Source organism: Crinia signifera, chromosome 1 (genome assembly GCF_055691185.1).
Source record: "Crinia signifera chromosome 1, ASM5569118v1, whole genome shotgun sequence".
In the NCBI taxonomy this organism is placed as follows: Eukaryota; Metazoa; Chordata; class Amphibia; order Anura; family Myobatrachidae; genus Crinia; species Crinia signifera.
The window spans coordinates 301428011-301441594 of NC_139217.1; the positions used below are offsets into that span (position 1 = coordinate 301428011).

At 42.7% G+C, this 13584-nt stretch overlaps 2 protein-coding genes across 5 annotated transcripts in view; both read left to right on the forward strand.

Annotated features, from left to right (window-relative positions):
• The first annotated feature begins 6329 nt into the window (after positions 1-6329).
• The window catches only part of LOC146077701 (zinc-regulated GTPase metalloprotein activator 1A-like), a 63336-nt gene continuing 56081 nt past the window's right edge, over positions 6330-13584 (forward strand). The window contains exons 1-2 of one of the 4 annotated variants that reach the window (XM_083186060.1): positions 6376-6432; positions 11108-11233. Coding sequence is in view for 1 of the 4 variants with exons in the window: in XM_083186057.1 (XP_083042183.1) it covers positions 6664-6706 (43 nt within the window). In the remaining 3 variants the exon portion in view is untranslated. The other 3 variants (XM_083186058.1, XM_083186059.1, XM_083186057.1) reach the window with 3 other exon arrangements.
• LOC146077655 (putative G-protein coupled receptor 21) overlaps positions 7091-13584 on the forward strand; it is a 106494-nt gene continuing 100000 nt past the window's right edge. Inside the window, exon 1 of the mRNA XM_083186056.1 lies at positions 7091-7112. The gene's annotated coding sequence lies outside the window, so the exon portion shown is untranslated. The remainder of the gene's footprint in view (positions 7113-13584) is intronic.

The following is a 13584-nucleotide window of genomic DNA, read 5'->3' on the forward strand; positions in this document are numbered from 1 at the left end:
CGGATGAAAATTAAACTGCAAAGAACCATCGACCGACCGAGTATGGACGGACAAGACAGTTTTTTGCCGTTTATCGCTCGTACGGGACAGTGTACACACATATACAATTGAACGGCTGTCCGACCCAGAACGGAAGAACGGCCCGACAATTGTATATATGTGTACCCAGCTTAAGGCTTTTGACACTGTCCCACATCGCAGACTGTTAAATAACCTTGAACGCTTGGGTTGGATTCGGATAAGATCATGGTTGCAGGACAGAAAACAGAGAGTTATAGTAAACGGAGTACAGTCAAAGGAGGGAAAGGTTACAAGTGGAGTACCCCAGGGATCTGTACTTGGACTGGTGCTTTTTAAAATCTTTATTGGTGACATTGCAAATGGAATTGAGGGTAAAATGTGCCTTTTTGCAGATCACACAAAGGTATGCAGCAGGGTAGACACACCAGGAGGGGTAAAACAAATGATTGATGATCTAGGTAGATTAGAGGAATGGTCAAGAGCATGGCAACTACAGTTTAATGCCAAAAAAATGCAAAATCGTGCACTTGGGTCTTAAAAATTCAAAGACTAAATATAGTATAAATGGCACTATAATGGAAACTACTGAGGAAGAGAGGGATCTAGGTGTCACTATTTCAGGGGACTTAAAGGCAGGTAGGCAATGTAACAAGAAGGCAAGTCAGATGCTTGGTTGTATAGGGAGAAGTATCAGCAGTAGAAAGAAAGTAGTAATAATGCCACTGTATAGGTCATTGGTACGACCTCATATAGAGTACTGTGTTCAGTACTTGTGTACAATCACGGGTCCCATGATGTCCATCGTATAGTAAAAAATCGCATCGCATTGTATGCGATGCAATCGCATGTGATTTTTAACAGAAATGCATCCAAATGCATTGAAATTAGTATCAAACATGTTCAATGGCCCCCAAATGTCATTTTTGAGGCTGTACCACCCCCACTATTAACGCGAACCCGAAGCGTGGCGAGCCCGCGAGGGGCGGCGGTACGCGTCCTACGACCTTTTCATACCCCCACTATCCACGTCGGCGTGGAGTTGAGAATAGAAAGTGTGGCGAGCGCAGCGAGCCACTGAGCCCGAAGCGTGGTGAGCGCAGCGAGCCCCGCGAGGGGACACGGATACCTTCACAGGTATACGCGTCCCCTCGCGGGCTTCACAGGTGTCCGCGTCCCCTCGCGGGGCTCGCTGCGCTCGCCACGCTTCGGGCCCGGTGGCTCGCTGCGCTCGCCACACTTTCTATTCTCATCTCCACGCCGATGTGGATAGGGGGGATATGAAAAGGTCGTAGGACGCGTACCGCCGCCTCTCGCGGGCTCGCTGCGCTCGCCATGCTTCGGGTTCGCGTTGATAGTGGGGGTGGTACAGCCTCAAAAATAGTGCATGGCCTACATCACAAAACGTACCAGGAAAGACTAAAATATCTTAATATGTAGAGAAGGGAAAGGGGAGAAATCATAGAAACTTTCAAATATATCAAGGGTTTTAACAAGGTACAGGTGGGAGACATTCTTCACAGGAAGAGGAACAACAGAACACGAGGAGATGCACTGAAACTAGAGGGAGGAAGATTCAGGGGAAATTTGAGGAAGAATTACTTCACAGAAAGAGTAGTAGATAAGTGGAATAGCCTCCCATCAGAGGTGGTAGAGACAAATACAGTAGTACAATTTAAACATGCTTGGGCTAGGCATATTAATATCCGTACAAAAAAATAAGGATCAAATATGGTTTGAGGTAACATGTTTAAAAAAGGGGCAGACTAGATGGGTCAAGTGGTTCTTATGTGCCATCAAATTCTATGTTTCTATGTAGGGCTCCTGTCTCTTCCACCTGGCAGCTACTCTCTGGTCCAGTGCGATGTTTGAGGGCTCAGATCCACACACACAGTAAATGAGGCAGAAGAAGCTGGAACACTAGGCCTGTGCAGCCGCTCTGCTCTTTCCTTTACACTGCAAGATGTGGTGGAAGCTCTATTGATCATATTATATACCAGCTATTGTAATATATGGAGACACTTGCCAAGAGGAGGGGGTTTCCGGGCAACCAGACCCCCCCCCCCCCCCCGGTTTGCCCATGAGTTAAAGCAGCAGAAGTGCACACATCTCTCTGTAATAATATGACTACGACCTTCTGAAATCATTATAGATTTATGTTGATGTTGGAAGCATTAGCTACCACAGCAATAGTAGTGAGAGTATACATATTTTTTGCAAATAAAGTGACTTTTTTTGGAATTTACTGCATTCCTATCGTGGTTGATTTATTTAAATTAAAAATAAAACCTGACATTGTTTTTGCTTGTTCTTCATATTTTTTTCCATTCTTTTTTTGTGTTTTTTTTTTATATTTCATAGTTTTATATAAAAACTAATAATAGTTACATTTTAATTCTGTACATATTATTTTGGTGCAGTACATAAATACAAGCTTCCTTCTATCCTACTGAATAGCTCCCATACATTACCAGATTTTTGTTCCCACCAGACAGATTGGACAGATATAGCTATAGGTGTGTACCCAGCAATGCATTAGGGTAGTGGATAAATAGTATTTTGTGATGCTTATTAAAATACAAGAAATAGTATGGCTCCGAGAGCCACTGTTGTTTGCAAAAATAAGTGATGCACCAAAAGTGGATATAAGTAATACAGTCACCACAATAGGGAACAAATCCCATATACAGTTGGCAGGTGTCAGTAATCCAATGTAGGTTCCATATGCTCTATATAAACACAAAAAAGAGCAAGATAGTGCAATAGGTCTTAACCATATAACATTTAATAGTGTTTTGCACTTACAAACGTAGACAAGTTAAAAAGTAGTAAACTGATCTCCAAGGCAAAGCAGCAGTCCAGTGTATCCCAGGTGGAATTGGGGCAGCAGTTCTCGGTCCGGACCAAGGGATTGCTAACACCAAAACATTTTTATTGACTGTTATCCTGTGGCGATCCCGCTGTTTCTGGTGTTAGCAACCCCTTGGTCCGGACCGAGAACTGCTGGCTGCCGGACGGCGTCCCGAACTGCTGCCCTAATTCCACCTGGTAGACCTATTGCACTATCTGGCTCTTTTTTTGTGTTTATATAGAGCATATGGAACCTACATTGGATTACTGACACCTGCCAACTGTATATGGGATTTGTTCCCTATTGTGGTGACTCTATTACTTATATCCACTTTTGGTGCATCACTTATTTTTGCAAACACCAGTGGCGCTCGGAGCCATACTATTTCTTGTATTTGTGTATTATCTAAGTCGAAGTGGGATTTCACTTTGTTTGTTGCACTGAGCTGCATCTGGTTCATTCTTGCGCACCTACCCTGAGAAACTTTTGTATCCACATGCTTATTAAAATAAAAGTAATATCTTAGATTCTAAGATAACAGAAAGACTTAGAATAACACAAGTGACAAAATATATTTGTGTGTTGAATTAATCATATAAAAAGATCATAAATGAAATGCAGTAGTTATACGGTTCTCATTTTTTTCTGTAATAACCATATAATAGAGGAACATTGGGCCTTATTCTAGTTCACTCTTTCTGACAAAATCCTTCTTAGATGGACAAAACCATGTGCACTGCAGGGGGGCAGATGTAAAATGTGCAGAGAGAATTCGATTTGGGTGAGTTATTTTGTTTCTGTGCAGGATAAATACTGGCTGCTTTATTTTTACACTGCAATATAGATCTTACTTTGAAGTAAAAAACCCACCCAAATCTAATTCTCTCTGCACAAGTTACATCTGCCCCACCTGCAGTGCACATGGTTTTGTCCATCTAAGAAGGATTTTGTCAGAAAGAGTGAACTAGAATAAGGCCCATTGTGAGGTATGTCATGATGATGTTTTTATTAAAAATTGCAGAACCAGTCAGTGTATTAAGCTAATTTCTGTACACTGCTGATACGCAATAATGCAGGATATTATACTGCCAGAATCACATAGGGGCCAATTTAAATAGAAGTGACATCGCACATTCAGTTGTGCTGTTCAAGCCTACATTGTGCATACTGCGCACCACTATGGGTCTGTCATCCTCAGCGTTCATTGCAACACTGTAAAAACAGGAAATCACTCAAATCGCCCAGACCTCAACCTCACACAACGATGTACAGTATAGCGCTGTGTGCTGAGCGAGCTGTCAGTGCCAGTGTTCTCCGGTGAGAGAACCCTGGCGGTGACTAGATTTATGGTCCCTGATCATTCTTATTCTACCAACGATAGCGAAACCTGGGGCCACACATCACTATTGGTTTGGCCCCTACACACACAGCTATGTAGGGTCATTTTCTAAGGGATCTAAGGGGTCTATAATATTGGTATGTTGTGCACAAATCTTGGTAAGTGTTACGGATGATAGGCTGTATAAATTATGTACATGTAAAATATGACATGTATAGTTCATGATCCTATACTATGCCTGAAAACCAAAGAAGGCAGTGGCGTAACTATAAATTTTGCTCCCCCCCCCTGCCAAAAAGTTTGTGCTCCCCCCCCCCCCCCCCATCAGTGTGTGACGTGATGACGTCGTATGCATAATGGAGAAGCTGTAGCAGGATAGAGGAAGAGAGATCAGCATTCACTGCTGCTTCCCTTGGCTCCGACGCATCCCAGGCCGCCCTAGCATGCCCATCCGCCCGGCCATCCTGTACACAGTAGCCAATAGCCGGCTCTGTGTACAGTCAATTGAAGCAGTGGGGGAATTTGTCGTCTCTGTCATGGCCACACACGTGCAGCAGCATATCAGTGCATTGAGCGGGTGCCGGCGCCCACACAGACCCCACTGCCGCTTGCTCCCCCAAGCGGCAGCTGGGGCTACCATACAGTAGTTACGCCACTGAAAGAAGGATACATATTTTTTTATCATGTTTAATATAATCATCATCCTTTATTTATAAACTCAAACATAATCCACTACAGAGACCAGGCTGCAGGAAGATTACATATAAATATATTAAAACATGTGATAAAGTTCTAGCAAAACAAGCTAAGACATAAGGAAGTAGTGACGTAACAGTGGCAGCTGCTGGAAGTGTAATGTAATGTATGCTGTTTGGTTCTGTACGTTCAGTATTGTACCACCCCTGTCTGAAGAAATCCTTTTCAGCAGCATCCTTAATAACTGCAATACCCCAATATAAGAAACTTCCTCTGTGACAAGCTCTTCTGCTAATTGATAAATTACATTTAATTGAATTTCATAAAATTAACTTATGCAGAAAATACTCTATAGAAATGTATCTGTTTCATGTCTTCATCTCAATATATTAGAAAAAAAACAGGAGAACATTATACATGTGGGTGCAATGAGTCATGTTAAGAAGTATGGTATTCAAACTATATCATTTTTGGCCTTCTTGTACAGACAAGAGTCACACATGCAGACTTCTATTTTCTAAGCATTTGGAGAGCAATAAAGTGGAGAGAGAGATAAAGCACCAGCCAATCAGCTCCTACCTGTAACTGCCAATTTACAGGCTGTTTGAAATATTCCAAGAGCTAGTTTACTGGTACTTTGGAGCAGATTTAATACAAAAGTAATATTCTTGTAATCACCCGTTATGTATAGTAAATGGTGCTTCAGCCAGTCAACTCCTGTCAGTTAGAAGCTAATTGTCTGAAGCATCTTTTAACATAAGTAATGAGTGATAACTAGGGATGGACATCATCGCTATTGCCATCGATGGTTTCCATAGTACATAGTAGCATTATATATGATGTATGACCATCAATAGTTTAAACCAGGGTTGCTGACTTTTAGAATCGCCTTTCTGGGAGAAGCGCAGAGAGGAGTCTTTCAGCAGCAGTTCAGGGGGCGGGGCTTGAGCGTGGCGTCATTAAGCCAAAATTACGCGATTGTGAAAATTTTTCGGTTTTGGTTTGCCTTGCCATCGATGGAGGGAAACTACTGTATCTGGCTCTCCTCCATTGGCGGCAAAAACTATTATACAACGGTCATAAACCATCGATGATTTTGAATCATCGATGGTCATTGGCCATCCCTTGAGCAGAAAATATGCCCCTTTATCTCTCTGCACATACTTTCTATCTCTCCAAGGCTTAGCAAATATAGACCCCCTAGTCTCCTGCTATTATAAGTAGGGACTCAAGTTAATTATATCCAATGTCATTTTAGAATCTATGTACTGCCGTCAGTATTAAATAACCCCTTAAATCCCCAAATTAATTTCCAGAAATTCTACTGCACGCATGTATTTTAGACTAGGTTATATTTGACATCACATTATACATAACACAGTGACAGCGTTCAGTCCGTGTTGCAGGAGGAAGCATTTAGCAGCTGCACAGGAAGGAAGAGGTTTCTGTGCACATGGGCTGTGTGGACTGTCTGTCAGTGATCATCAGTGACTACTGCAGACAGCAGCAGTGCTCTTCCTGGGGTGATGTATGTAGTTATTTTTGGGGGGTCGTTTGTTCTTTTATATTACAGCTATGTGATAGCCCCACAGCACACACCTTTAAGGCTCTTATTAGCAGTTTGGATACTAACAACATGCATCTACGTTACACGATACCTGGTATATTTTGCATTTGCATTTTTTTTTCAGAATCTGACCCATTTACACATATAACTGTATGGAATAACATTATGATTTTTAGGCTGGGGTTGCTGTAAATGTTTATTAAAAAATCAAACAGCAATTTACTTGAAATATCTGGTAAGTGTTTATTTAGATGTGTGTCTGTGCAGATAAATGTAAATAAAGCAGATGGATTTAGCATGTTTTTGTTTGTTTAATAGTATTTGTATCATACCTCCCAACATACTGCTGCAATCAGAATGTACAACTGTCATGGTCTGTAGAGACCTACATGTTCTTAAGATTCTAGATTTATATTGTTTGGACTTCTTATCTTATTTGCTATTTTCACCCTTATCTGTACTTGAACCTTGCTGTAACAATTGTAAATTTCTCCATTGTGAGACGAATAAAGGAATTCTATCTATAACATGAGCCCTTCCAGGAGGGACACAGTGCTCTTTTTCTGGACTTCCTTCTTATTGTATGATTGCAATCACCTGTTTTAATTAGGTTAATTGATAAGAAAGGTGTTTCACCACAGGTGGTGGTAATCATAAATTAAGAGGAAAGTGCAGGAGCAGAGCAATCTGTCCCTCCTGAAGAGGATCATGTTGGGAGGTATGGATGTGGCAGAAGCCTAACTAAATGTAGGATATGGGGACTATGTAAAAACCAGACCTGGACAAGACCCAGGCCCGGACATCAAAATCTGCAGTCCAGAGCTTGTAGTGTTTGGGCTGGGGGGTGTCTTGTCGGGGGGATGCCTGTGATAGCTGTCACCAGGGACATGGGGACGAGGAGTTTACAGCCTCCCCATGTAGTGAGGACCATTCCATTTTTTTGCTACATGCCTGGGCCATACAGGGAGGCTTTATTCTCCCTCTCCTCTCCCTGGTGACAGCTGTCACGTGAAGCCTCCTGGGACAGGACACCCCCAGGACGGGACAACCCCGGAGCGGACACAACAAGCTCCAGACTGCAGATTTTTATGTCCGGTCCGGGGTCTTGTCTGGGTACGGTTTTTACAGATACCCTAGGATATGTGCACTCATTGACTCCTAGAAAGCTGGAATAAGACATTTAAGGGCAAGATAATAAGCTTCAAAAAGTGATAAAGTGGTGAATTCTAAACAACCAGCCATCTAGCTGTTATTTTTCAGCCTGTAGTTTGACAGTTAGGAGTTGGTTGGCTGGTAGTTTATCTCACTCCACTTTATCACTTTTTGATGCTTAGTAAATCTGGCCATATAATATGATTCACAAGGCCAGTAGAATTGTCTCAGTGGGATGCTTTTGTTTATTTGGTACTTGCGTAATATCTGGGCGCCCAATTTTTTTTCATCGCATGCCACTACTTAAGGCATGCGATGGGACCCGAGTTTCGGGCTTTTTAGACGCTCCTTGTACAATGTAAAAATCGGTCGCATCGCATGCCATTACAATGGCATGCGATGCGACGCGACAGACCCGATTTTTACATTGTACCCAATGTTAAATGGCCCCCCAGACCCGATTTTTAATTGTATACCCACCATGATGGTGAATTATTAGGTAAAATGTCCCCCCATTGTTAACGCAACGCCACGATAAACGCAAACCCGAAGCGTGGCGAGCAGCGAGCCACCGAGCCCGAGGTGTGGCGAGCGCAGCGGAATACATGTGAAGTAATGCGCGTCCCCTCGCAGGGCTCGCAACGCTTCGAGCTCGGTGGCTCACTTCGCTCGCCACACTATATATGATCAACTCCACGCCGACGTGGATAGTGGGGGTATGAAAAGGTCGGAGGATGCGTACCGCCGCCGATCGCCACGCTTCGGGTTGCGTTGATCGTGGGGTGGCGTTAACAAGGGGGGGGGGGATTTCAGATAGTCATTACCCATCAGGGTGGGTGTACAATCAAAAATCGGGTCTGGGGGGGCATTTAACATAAGAATCAGGCATCGGGGTGCCTGTACAATTAAAAATCGGGTCCAATCGCATGCGATGCGACCGATGTTTGGTTGTACAATGACATAAGATTAAAAAATCGGGCGCCCAGATAATACACAAGTACCGTTTATTTAAAAAAATATTAATTTAAATATTGGGAACAAAATGTTTGTTGTTGTTATTATTGACCTATAAGTATGTGCCTGTTGCCATGTCCCCAATATGCCCACCTTAGTATCCCTTCTCTCTACACAGTAGCCCCTATGACCTGCTCTTCATAGGTATTTTTGGCTTTGTTCTTTATGCATGGTGCATACAGAGCAGAGCTGCTCTAGAACCCACTTATCAGGATCACATGGTGGAACACTCTGTATGCACAGTGCATGCAGAGCTGTAACAGACAATTGATCCTTGTGCTTGGGGTGGACACCACCCTATTACCTTTAGTACCCGGATACGAGACTGGGGATTTAGTAGTTGCACATTCAGTTTGAAAGTTTAGCTGATATACCTGCTAACAGCATCAAAGTGATTTCAAAGAGTATTTTCTTACAGGTATTGTTTATTGTGTGTATTTCCCCATTTTAAACTACTAATGATATTTCACATGATGATTAGCAAGTGGTACTCTAGCTGCTCAGTATTAGTGTATCATGGCCACTGAAACCACATTGTTTGAACACAGCTTAAAGCTGGCCATACATCAACCAACTTTTTCATGAGTCAAGCCAACCAGACAATTTACTTCTGACTGAAAGTTTGTGATGTCACAGAATTAAGCGGACACTGCCTAACTTGGCCCATTAAAAAATTGTGTATGGCTTTCTAGCCGCTACTGGTACTTTCAACCTAGTACTGGATACCCCAAAATGACAGGGTTTTATTGTAGACCGCACAGGGCTTTGCCAGCCTTGTTGGTGGTACTCTAGATGGGGTCCCTGAGCTATGCCCCTGGAAAACTTGGTAACATGGCTGGCTTTTCCAGGGAGTTGGGCCCAAAATAATGGACCAGTACACCCCCAAGGTGGTTATTACAAATAATAAAATTGCCTTTTGTCAAACATGGCTGATCAGGCAAGCTGCCTCTTGGCCAACCACGCGAGCCAGCTTGCAAATAAAAACACTAAAGCCCAGTTCACATGGGGCGATGGGGGAGCCAGTGCTGAGCAATGTGCTTAAGCATGGATTGCTCAGCACACTTCGCTGCACACACGCGATGCACCCGCGATGTGTGCTTAGGTAGTTAAAAAATAAATATATGTATAATAAAAACACTACGGTAGTTTACTTTCATCTTCCTTTTGTTTCATACTTGTTACGTTGTCTTTCAAATTAACTTTGGGGCATCTGTGGAAACATGGGTGCCGGACGGGATCCTGACAGTCATTAACCCGACGTCGGGATCCCGACAGTCATTAACCCGACGTCGGGATCCCGACTGTTAAAACACCGAAGGCCGAGTTCCCGGCGGCTGTCGGCTATTTTCCCTCGTGGGGGTCCACGACCCCCATAGAGGGAGAATAGAATAGGTGGCTCGGGTAGTGAGCCACCGTGCCTGCAGCGTGGCGAGCGCAGCAAAGGGGCTTTGTTGCGCTGGCCACGCTGTCTGAGTCCGGGCAGTCGGGATAATGACTGTCGGGATCCCGACTGTCAGAGAAACATACCACACCCTGGAAAAACAGACACAAAAATCCCTGTATTTATCTGCATGGACTGCCACAAAAGACAAAATGATTTCAGCTAGGAACATTCTGAACGACTTGCCTTTATTTAACATTGTACTAATGCTTATTTAGCGGTTCTCAGAGGTTGCTTTATGTTAAACCATGTGAACTGCTATGTAAGCCTAGCACCATTGTCAAATTGGACTACTTCAGGACAATTGAACAGGTAAGTATGAAATACGAGGGTGGATCAATAAGTACCTGTGTTTGAAGACAGGTGACATTGCTGAGGAAAGTTGGTATTACTATAGTGTACTTCCATCTTTCAAACAATGCCATACCAATTTCAGATGGATTCATAGTTTTTTTTTTTTCACCACAACAATGCACCAGCTCCCTCATGCGGAATTGTTGAGGTCAAATTGCATGAATTGCGCTATGAATTGTTGCAACATCCACCGTAATCGCCTGACTCGGCTCCCTGCAACTTCTTTCTGTTCGCTAACCTGAAAACGTGACTTGCGGTGAAAAAATTCAGCTCAAACGAGAAGGTCATCGTCGAGACAGAAGCCTAAATCATATTTTTTAAGAGGGTTTAAAGAAATTGCAGGGATGTTGGGAAAAGCGTTTTGCCGTGAAAGGAGATTATGTTGAAAATTAAATAAAAAAAATAGTGAAAAAATTTCGTCTTCATTCTTAACACAGGTACTTATTGATCCATCCTCATAAAACATGGCTGAAAATACACTTTAATTAATTATGCTATTTCTATAATTAAACTTTTTCTGTATTTTCTTTAGGGCGAATGTCAGTTTCTGGCTGGTACCAGTGTAAATTGATACTTGGTGGTTGTCCAAGTGCCAGCTTGCAATGCAACCCATTTTTGGTGACATTTACCAAAGACAAAATGTGTTTTTACAACTTTTATCTGTTTATCTTGAAGGAACAACATAACAGTAATGTCAGCATTGGCAATTGTGCCTGTTTGAATGGAGCAACTCTTGAATTGCTCAGCTTGGTGCTATATAGTGGCCGTTGGCATGCAAAACACTTGGATTCCCCCATAGAGGTGAGGAGTAGTGTTGGCCTTTTATTTTATAGGATTATCTCCTTACCCACATGCCTGGGTTATGGGGAAGAGGCCTGGTGCTATTGATGTCTGGAATGAATATACCCAGGAGGTGGTGATACACTCTTTTGAAGGTCTGACTCTACAGGGAAAACTTGCCCTGGTACCAACTGTCTTGAGTCTGGTTTGTGTTATAGTGCTCATTAAAGTGAAATCAAGACAGGGAACTACGCTGTTTTCCACTGGAATAATATTGCCCTAATCAGTGTATGGCCAACTAAAGTCTAGTAAACCAACACTAAATTAGGGAAAGGAGAGGTTCATGGGGACATTTATACACAAAACTGTACGTACCTCCTAAATTTAATTCAGCACTGTGTAAATTATTGTCATTCATTTAATGATAGACAGTCATATGGTCGACCACTAATGGTAGACAGTCACAAGGTTGACAGGGTCTAAAGGTCGACATGTAAATGTCGACATGGTCAAAAGGTCGATTTTTATGTTTTTAGGGTATCTATGTTGACATAGGTCGACATGGACACTGTCTAAGTGTACCGCGTGCGCTCGCCATGCTTCAGGCTCATTCTCCCTCCATGCTCTAGTGGCTAAACAGTCGGTCACGATCTACCGGTCGATCAAGGTATGCCCATAATGTGTATTCAAACTTCAGGCTGAAGCCTCTGAGAGGTTCTCAGAGGATTCAGCGTTCCCAGGCATGCAGTGCGGGGGTTTGCGGGTGCACGAGTGACGTCATGACGTCACCTGCGCACCCGTGCACTGCAAGTGAGGAGCCTATGTCACTGTGTGATAACCGACAGGACTGCTCAGCAGCGGGAAGGATTGGCAGCAGGGAGGCTCAGCGGCAGAGGCATGTAAACTGCACCTAAGCAGCGGGGATCAATGTAAGTGGGGACATTCACTGAATGTGTGGGGGAAGGGGGCTCGGTTATATGCTGCTATGTGTAAGCTTACACCAGTTGCTGCCTGTTATTAAAAGTGTGTGTGTGTATGTATGCAAATAATTTTTTTTACAAATTTTCATAATAAAATCTTGCCCTATGGGCATAGCAAATATATACACAGAATGGAAGATTTTTTTACAAAGCAGTATTAATAAAATACAATGGGTAATGTTTGAACTTCGAAACGCAGATGAAATTCCAACGCGTTTTATCATCAAGGTGACTTCATCATGGGCTGTGGAAGCACCACTGCTTCCACCACCCCTGAAGAAGTTACCGTGATGATGAAACTCGTTGGGCATTTTATCTGTGTTTGGAAGTGTTTGGACAGTGCTGCTATACAGACCACACTGTGCTAGAATCACTACAGCAGGCAGCGAAACCCCCAGGCAGGGAAGAGGAACTAATAGTGTCATTCGCTCCGCTAGGAAGCCTGTTGCACATATGCACACCAATTAAATTCAATGTTTTAAAAGGAACCCCAATTTATTAAATCGGTGAGGGGGGTGCTGTTCCCAGCAGTCGGGTATGCAATATTTTTAGATCAAGAGAAAAAAGGGGACTGCTTTGTGGGGAACGCACTAGAAAGAATGGAGTCATAAAATATAACTTTTATTATTAATATTCCCAGATTTGCTGTGTGGTAATTCTGATTGCAGCGAAAAAGTAGAAGTTAAAAACATTGACATACAAAAATATACACACAAATGTGCTCAAAGAGAGAAGTAAAGTGTTTTAAAATCACACTTGGATCCAATTTAAAAAATGTTTGTTTGATTTTTGCCCGTGACGTTGTGTCATATATGGTTGTTCCCTTTATAGGCAAACACTTGTAACCATGTATTGTGGTTTATGCTAATCTCGGATGTTATGAGGATTATTAACCCCTTCCCGACATTTGACGTATATATACGTCATGGCCGGGATGTACTTCCCGACACATGACGTATATATACGTCATGACTTTAAACGGTCAACGCGTCCAGAGACGCGGTGACAGAGGGATGATGTCTGCTGTCCCTGACAGCAGACATCCTCCCTCATTGCCCAGGGGGGGCAGCTATGCCCCCCGTTATGGGCGATCGCTGTGATTGGCTGTTCAAACATGAACAGCCAAAATCAGCGTTGAAATGTGCGATTGGTAAAAATTAGATGCTGCTGCCCCCTAGTGTCCCAAAAAAATAAATGAGGTTAAAATAATGATTTTTTAATAAAGTATAGATATGGTCTTTGTTAGTTATTAACTATTTTGAGTGGTATGATTATTTGTCTCACAAGCAGAAAATGTAACATTTTGCAAATAGCAAAATGTTCCATTTTTTTACGACATTTTGGTATTTTTCACAAAACAAAAAAAAATTGTATCGACCCAAATTTACCACT